Source organism: Molossus molossus, unplaced genomic scaffold, assembly GCF_014108415.1.
Source record: "Molossus molossus isolate mMolMol1 unplaced genomic scaffold, mMolMol1.p scaffold_m16_p_19, whole genome shotgun sequence".
Classification (NCBI taxonomy): Eukaryota; Metazoa; Chordata; class Mammalia; order Chiroptera; family Molossidae; genus Molossus; species Molossus molossus.
Genome location: NW_023425354.1, coordinates 41,574,382 through 41,582,742, shown reverse-complemented (window position 1 = coordinate 41,582,742; position 8,361 = coordinate 41,574,382). Strand labels below are relative to the sequence as shown.

The following is an 8,361-nucleotide window of genomic DNA, read 5'->3' as shown; positions in this document are numbered from 1 at the left end:
GCTCGTGACGCAGCCCAGGGCGCCGGGGAAGATGGCGATCCTGGTGAGGACCGCGTGTTGGGCCCCGCGACCGTTGCTGCCGGTGCTCCAGACTTGGGACCTCGACCCCCGGCGCTGGGTCCGGGCGCTGCGGCGGAGCCCCGTGAAAGTGTTTCCGTCGGGACAGGTGGTGGACCGGAAGCCCGGCCAGGGGAAGCAGCCCCGGAAGGCGGCGGCTGAGGCCAGCCCCCACGCGCAGCCACTGAAGCAGCCCTCTCCGGCGCCCCAATCCCAGACGCCCAGTACTTGGGAACAGTCTGGGCTTCGCTACGATAAGGCTTTACCCGGGGACAAAAGGCTGAGGTGTGTGTTCCTAAACCTTATAAAGTATTTCTCTTCCCGCTTCACAGCGGAACCTTGACCTCTTTCCTCCAGTTGGAGGACTTACTCCAGGAACACCTGCTGGTTTTCATTAGGCACGGAGCGCGGAACAAGTATCTACCGCGGATAAGTTTGTTTCTGTCTCTGTTAGAACTAGGTGTATCTCTGTATTTGGCATGTTTGGTAACCAGTCTTTTTTGTTTCCACCCACAGCAGTGTAATGACAATAGTTAAATCCAGGCCATTTCGGGAAAAGCAAGGGAAGATTCTGCTGGAAGGTCGTAGGCTGATCGCAGACGCTCTCAAGGCTGGTGCTGTGCCTAAAGTTTTCTTCTTTAGCCGGGTGGAATACCTAAAGGAGCTTCCCGTTGATAAGCTGAAAGGTGTCAGCCTCATTAAGGTGAAATTTGAGGATATCAAGGAATGGTCCGACCTAGTAACACCACAAGGAATAATGGGTCAGTTGTTGTACAGTGTGTCACTAGAAATAGAGACCTAGGATTATTTTTTATACTTGTTTTAGGGTAACCCATTTTATTTAAACCGAAATCAAAATATTATTTCCTAACTATTTTTTAAGATTCCCAGAAAAGCCCTGGCCGGTTTGTCTCAGCGGTTAGATCCTCGGCCTGCGGTCCCCAGAGACCCGGGTTCGGTTCCTGCTAAGGGCATGTACCTTGGTTGTGGTTTGTCCCGGGCCCTGGTTGGGTCTTGTGGGTGGCAGCCACTCAATGTGCCCCTTTCACGTCGATGTTTCTTTATCTCTCTCTCTCTCTCTCCCCCCCCCCCCCTCCGTCCCTCTCCCCTTCCCCCCCTCCTACTCTATCTGAACAAAAAAATGGAAAAATGTCCTCAGGTGAGGATTAAAAAAGAAAAAAAGATTCCCCAAAAAAATACGGTTCTCAAATCTTATATAAATCATGCACCTTACAGTATTTTTAGTGGAAACTGCAGCCAGTTTTTCATAATCATTTGTATTATGGCTCTTTATTCCCCACATCTTATTTTTTTAATCCTTACCTGAGGATATTTTTCCATGTATCTCCAGATAGAGCAGGAGGGAAGGAGGGAGGAAGAGAGAGAGAGAATCGATTGGTTGCCACCTCCACTACCCCAACTGGGGCCGGGGAGAATTGCAACCAAGGTACATGCCCTTGGTCAAAATTGAACCCAGAACTCTGGTCTGCGGGCTGACGTGCTAACTGCTGAGCCAAACCAGCCAAGGCTATCTTTTTTTGTTTTTTAGGTCCCTTCTTTAAACTTTAATGTTTAAAAATTAAGGAAATGTTTACCAAAAGATTTAGCCTTCCTCTTCCACAAAACCTCTGCCAGTGTGGTGGTACCTATCATTGACTCTCTTTTCTAGAAGCAAGTCTGAGCAGTAAGCTACAATTATTGCCTTATTTAGCCCATTGAACAGGAAATCTTGTCTTCATTTGGTTGAATCTAACTAAAGGTTTTATGTAACTGTGATGTCTGTTAGTACTTAGAAAGCTTTTTCTAAATCTGGAAAGACTAAATTCTTTATACCTTTTTGACATTGGAGTTATATTTAACGTCACACTTGAATGGTGGTAAGTGTAGAGGTTTCTCTTGGATAGTAAGGGACAGTTGGGGCAGGGGGAATTATCTTCAAGATTCTAATGTTTATTCCAGGGCCCATTATACCAGTTGTGCCTGTGGTTCCCCCTGTAATGGGCTCACTGTGCAGGTATTAGTTGGGAGAGAAAATTCTGGGGACTATCCCTTGTTTCTGTAATCCAGCATGTCACAGGAATCTGTGCCTCTGTGCTCAGAACTATCCCCTAGGGTGGGGACTTGAACTATTAAAGTTTTCCACCCACTCTAAGTAACAGTACTCTTAATTAGCTACACTTCTAAACATTACTCCTTGCTACAGTGAAAGTATCACTCATTTTTACCATGCTTGCCACTTTGGAAGTATGTACTAACTGTGGCTAGCCCATCCTGGACTTCAATAGCCTCTTTGTCACTATGACTGTTGTTGTGATTTCATAGTTTTTAAAAATATATATTATTTAGCATGTCCTTTTTATCTTTTATTTCAGATTTGAGAAGGGGGCAAAGGGAGAAATAGGCAATATCTAGCACTACCTGTCAGACTTCTGAAATCCAGTAATGTAAGTGGGGCCGCTAGAATTTGGGAGTTCCCCTCACTTTAGCAGTTCAGGCAGAAGTTAAAGGACTTTTAAGGTTCCCCACACCACCGAATGCTCTGGTGGCTATCTGTGACTCTTAAGTGCAGGATTTTTTTTATAGCACACAAATGCCTGATACCATTCCATTGCTTTCATTGATAGGGTAGGTACAAGTATGTATGTGTTCTTGGTGTGAATAAATTGGAATAGCTTTTGGGGACGGCAGTTTGGCAATATCAATTATGATAGCGCACACGCACCATCTATTTGTTTAAATTATAGGTGATTTTCCTAGGGAAATACTTGGACATGCACAAAGAGTCATACAGGGATGTTTATTGCAGGGTTGTTTATAATGGGGAAAATTGAAAATAATCTAGATGTCAGTCAGTTGAGGAAGAGTTAAATAAATGTGGTACATTCAAGTTACAAAATAATAACATGCAGCAGTTAAAATAAGGTAACTCCAAATGTATTGATGTGGTAAGTTCTCCAAGAGACATTATAGAGTTAGATAAGTGGGTTACAGAATAATACAGAGTATTTTAAAAAATCTTTTTTTCCTTTATTGATTTTTAGAGAGGAAGGGAGAAGGAGAAAGAGATAGAAAGAAACATCGATGAGAGAAAGCATCAATTGGCTGCCTCATGCATGCCCCCCACTGGGGATTGGGCCTACAACCTGGGCATGTGCCTTGACCAGGAATCGAACCGGCGACCTCTTGGTGCATGGGTCGATGCTCAATCACTGAGCTACACCGGCTGGGCAGAGGATGATTTTTTTTTTAATGTAGAAGAGTAAAAGCACCTATATATGGATAGATGTACATATCTATAGGTAGGTGCATGGAACAAGTTCTGAAAGGATAGGATACACTCCAAGATTGGAAGCGATTATGGTGGGGAGGGATCACTCTTAGGACTTTCTGTTTGAATGCTTTCAATCAGAATGTATTCATGTAATTAAGAATATAGGAAGTGATAAGTAAATGAAAAGTCAGATTATGCCCTTTGTCCACATTAGGCAAGTGAACTGCCTGTTTTATTTCCTCAGGGATTTTTGCCAAACCTGATCATGTTAAGATGACATTCCCAGAGACTCAGCTTCGCCACTCACTGCCCTTATTATTGATTTGTGACAATCTCCGTGATCCTGGGAACCTGGGGACGATTCTGAGATCTGCTGCTGGGGCAGGCTGCAGCAAAGTATTACTCCTCAAAGGTAAGAGTGCATGTGACTGGATGGACTGGGTGGCCATTTGTAAGTGAGCTGGCTCTATGGGTAGACATACCTAGATTTGAATTTTGGATCTGCCCCTTATTTAACTACATGTTTGTGAGTGATATTTTCCTCATCTGTAATGTAATTGTGTCAGTTTCCTCATCTGTAATGTGGGTATGATAACAGAATCTACCTGGTAGGGTGGTTTTGAGGATTAAGTGACATGATGCACATATAGTGCTTAGCACTGTGCCTGGCATATAGCAATTCAGTAAATGTTGATTGTCTTTTAAAATTATTTTCTTTTTTTTTATCCTCACCCGAGGACATTTTTCCTTTTTTTTTTTTTTTGTACAGATAGAGTGGGAGGGAGAGAGGGGAAGAGAGAGAGAGAGAAACATCGACGTGAAGGGACACATCGAGTGGCTGCCACCCGCACGACCAACCAGGGTCGGGGACAAACTGCAACCGAAGTATGTGCCCTTAGCGGGAACCGAACCCAGGTCTCTCCGGACCGCAGGCTGACGCTCTAACCGCTGAGCCAAACTGGCCAGGGCTCTTTTAAAATTATTTTGATACCTGCTAGGTTATTAAAGAGAGAACTTAAAATCAATCAGGGAAAGAAGTAGATGCCAGTTTTAACACTTGGTTTCAAGTCCTTTATTTAATGATCCTGAGTCCCCAAATTGTTGGGTGTATGAAACCATTCTAATTGTTTGACATTCTGAATCCTGTGAAAGGAATGATTTCAACAGAGTGCAGTTATGAATTGTGATATGTTTCCCTTAGCCTCAGAAATCAAACACCCCCCACACAAATTAGCTTCATTACATTTCTTTTCTGTTTTCTCTCCTTAGAAATAGGGATTAGTAAGCTTGGTTCTAAACAGACAAGCCTAAAATGCCTATTACAACTTAGGGGGAGGGTGGGAGGGAGAGGATCATTCATCAGAAACACTGAAGTTACCTCTCAGTGTAAACTAGTACTGGCACCCATTGCTGAGACCAGCCTAAATTGCTCCTTTTAACTGTTCCCCTAGTCACTCGTTCGAGTACATTTCTCTGCCAGCATGAGAGTTAGGTGCTGGGGTTTCATCATCAGTACCCACTTACCTGCCACACCGGTGAGAGCTCTGAAAGCGGGTGTGGTTTTGGAAATGTACCTACAGAATCCAGGTGGTATGGTTTTCCCAGTGATGCTGGTGACTGGTGTATGAGTGGTAGGGAGCACTTGGGGTGGTGCCCAGTATTGAAGGTGAGGGGAAGTCTCACCTTACCCTGTACTCCCCACCAAGTAGAGGGCTCAACTAGACAGCTCTCCTCATGAATCTGGGCCCCTCTTTTTTTTTTTAAATCCTCACCCAAGGATATGTCTCTTATTTATCTTCAGATGGAGTGGGAGGGAGGGAAGGAGAGAGAGAGAGAAAGAGAAAGAAACATCCATGTAAGAGACACATTGATTGGTTACCTGACCAGGTCCAGGGACCAAACCACAACCGAGGCACATGCCCTTGACTGGAATTGAACCTGAGAAGGGCCAACACTGTAACCGCTGAGGCAAACCAGCCAGGGCTGGGCCCCTCTTTTTTTTTTTTTTGGTTAATTCTCACCATTTCTTTCCATTGATTGTTTTGTTTTGTTTTTAATCCTCATCTGAGGACATTTTTCCATTTTTTTATTCAGATAGAGTGGGAGGGAGGGAGGAAGGGAGAGAGAGAGAGAGAGAGAGAGAGAGAGAGACATCGACGTGAAGGGACACATTGAGTGGCTGCCACCCGCACGACCAACCAGGGCCGGGGACAAACTGCAACCGAGGTACGTGCCCTTAGAGGGAACCGAACCCGGGTCTCTCTGGACCGCAGGCCAACGCTCTAACCGCTGAGCCAAACCGGCCAGGGCGATTTTTTGTTTTTAAGAGAGAGTGGAACGAAGGGAGGGAGAGAGGAAAGGGAAGGGAGGGGAACGGCAAGAGGAAGGGAAGGGAGTAGGAGGAGGGGAGAGGGAGAAGAGAGAGAGAGAGAGAGAGAGGCATTAATTGGTTGCCTCCCACACAACCCCAGCTGGGGCTGGGGATCGAACATGCCACCCAGGTACATGCCCCTGACATGGAATCCAACCCGGGTCCCTTCGGTCCACTGGCTGATGTTCCAACTGCTGAGCCAGATCAGTCAGGGCTGGGCCCCTCTTTTAAAAATACCTTGTAATGAGGAGGCTTGTGCTAACAAGTCAGGGGAGGATGGTGGTGCTCTGGTCCTGCTGTCTCTTCAGACTGTGGTCCTGGAAAAGGCGAAATGTCTGCCAGTGCATAGAGTGGTTGGGCTATAGCACATGCCTTTACATAAAAGAGGAGTTCTTTTAGCCTTCTTACTGTAAGAGCAGGTGTGTGTGGGAATGACAAGGCTGTTGCCTTGGTTCTCCCTGGATTACTATAATTGCTTCCCATCTAATTTCCCCATCTTTCTACTATTTTCCCTGCTCCACCAATGCAACATTGACCAAATGGGTCTTTCTAAAACATAAACCAGATTCTGTCACTACTTTGTTTAAAATCCTTCAATGTCTCTTGTTTTCTAGATAAAATCCTAAACTCATACCCAGTGTACGTGGCTTCCTTTAAATTGGTCCTTGCCTGCCTTCTGCCTTATCTCCCACCACACCTACCCGTCAGTTTTCCTGCTCTACCGTACTCACAGTGTTTGGACTGTGGCTCTCTCCCCACTTCTGTAACTTTGTCTTTTGCCTGGGCCTTTCTCCAAGATCCTCCTGTCCTTCAAGATCCAGCTCAGTGTTATGTTCTCTGGGGTTTTTTTCCCCTAATAATCCTGCTTTGTACAAGGGTTTTCTGTTACTCCGTTCATGTTTCTTCTGTATCCTGAGCTCCTCGAGGTTGGGAACTTTAATGCTCTTTGTATCTCCTGTACAATGTCTGGCAGATGTGTATGGTGAATGTTGAAGGGATGAATGGATTCTGTTTCAGCATGAGCAGGAGTTCCTCCTGCAGTCCCTTTGCTGGACAGTGCCATATGGGGGAAGGCAAAGGTGCCAGGTATCAAGAAGGCTGCAGTAGGACATTTTTTGCTTTATCTCCTGATCCAGAATTAATGTGGTTTACTCCAAAGTCCTCTTGTCTGGAAAGGTTTATAATCTTAATTGGATCCTGTCTTTTATTTTCCAGGCTGTGTGGATGCCTGGGAGCCCAAAGTGTTGCGGGCAGGTATGGGTGCACATTTCCAGGTGCCCATCATCAACAATCTGGACTGGGAAACAGTGCCCAACTACTTGCCCAATGATACCCGGGTCTATGTGGCAGACAACTGTGGCCTTTATGCCCAGGCCCAGATATCTAGTAAAGCCATTGACCATGGTTGGGTATGTGATCGACAACTCTCGAAGTTTCACAAGTATGAGGAAGAGGAGGAGGAAGATCTAGAAACTGGAGCCAGTGAAGGCTGGCTCCCTGAACTTGAGGTCCAGAGTTACGATTTGGATTGGACAGAGGCGCCAGCAGCTGTGGTCATAGGTGGGGAGACCCATGGCGTGAGCCTGGAGTCACTGCAGTTGGCTGAGAGCACAGGGGGCAAGAGGCTGCTGATCCCTGTAGTGCCGGGTGTGGACAGCCTCAACTCGGCCATGGCTGCCAGCATCCTACTCTTTGAAGGGAGAAGACAGCTGCGCTTAAGGGTGGAACACTTGAGCAGAGACAGGCGTGACCGCTGAGAGGGGACATGGAAGTTATCCTTGGTTGAGGTTGTCTCCAGCTCCTCCTACACTGTTAGACTGGCAGAGCTGGTAAATGTTGGTCCCAGCAGGTAGGCATGATGCTGTTGGTTATTGGAAAAATAAGAATTTCCTTGCACTTTTGCTTATTACCAAAAATAACAAAGGTCAAAATTCTTCCCGAGATCTCCCATCGCCCCTGGTATTTTATGCATATGTGAAGGCTACAGGTGCTGGCATTCCGTAGCCAGCAGTCCTGTTCTTTCCCTTGACTGCCAGTCTCTGCAGTCGTCTGTGTGGCCCCCACTTTAACAGCCATCGTGTATCTATAACACGATCTCCCCTGGTTCTGGTGAAATAGTTTGTTGAGTTGTATTTACACCTTCTTAGCACCTCTGCAGATTATCTTTTTTTTTTTTTTTTTGGTTAATCCTTACCTGAGGATATTTTTCATTGATTTTTGGATAGAGTGGAAACATCAATGTGAGAGATACATCATTTGATTGCCTCCTGCATGACCCTGACGGGCTGGGGATTGAACCTGCAACCCAAATACATGCTCCTAACTGGGAATTGAACCTGAGACCCTTCAGTCCAGGGGCCAATGCTCTAACCACTGAGAAAAATCACCCAGGGCTACAGATAATCTTTTTTGAGGACTCTGTTCAGAAAAGGAGAAAACAGTCTTAAAATCTCCAGCTTAATCCTGCATCCGGCAGGAAAGCCTTACCCTTTTTACTTGCTTCCTGCTGTTAGCCCTACTTTATATAACACTTGATTAAATGTAATGACTGGAGTTACTTATTTACATTAATCCTCTCTCCTGTGTGGAGGAACAGGACTGCTTAGGAAAATGCCAACATTCCTGGCTGCGGTGTAAACAGAGAGCTCCTTCAAGGGGAGAG

At 45.7% G+C, this 8,361-nt stretch overlaps 1 protein-coding gene across 2 annotated transcripts; it reads left to right on the top strand.

Annotated features, from left to right (window-relative positions):
- Positions 1-31: 31 nt before the first annotated feature.
- Positions 32-7,868, top strand: MRM3 (mitochondrial rRNA methyltransferase 3). 2 transcript variants are annotated; one of them, XM_036268863.1, is made up of 4 exons: positions 32-342; positions 574-818; positions 3,573-3,740; positions 6,915-7,868. In XM_036268863.1, exons 1-4 carry the CDS (start codon positions 32-34, stop codon positions 7,454-7,456), a joined length of 1,266 nt encoding a protein of 421 aa, XP_036124756.1. In that variant the 3' UTR covers positions 7,457-7,868. The 2 variants fall into 2 exon arrangements, with proteins under 2 accessions (XP_036124756.1, XP_036124757.1); XM_036268864.1 differs by lacking the exon at positions 32-342 and having other exon boundaries at positions 651-760.
- The last annotated feature ends 493 nt before the right edge of the window (positions 7,869-8,361 follow it).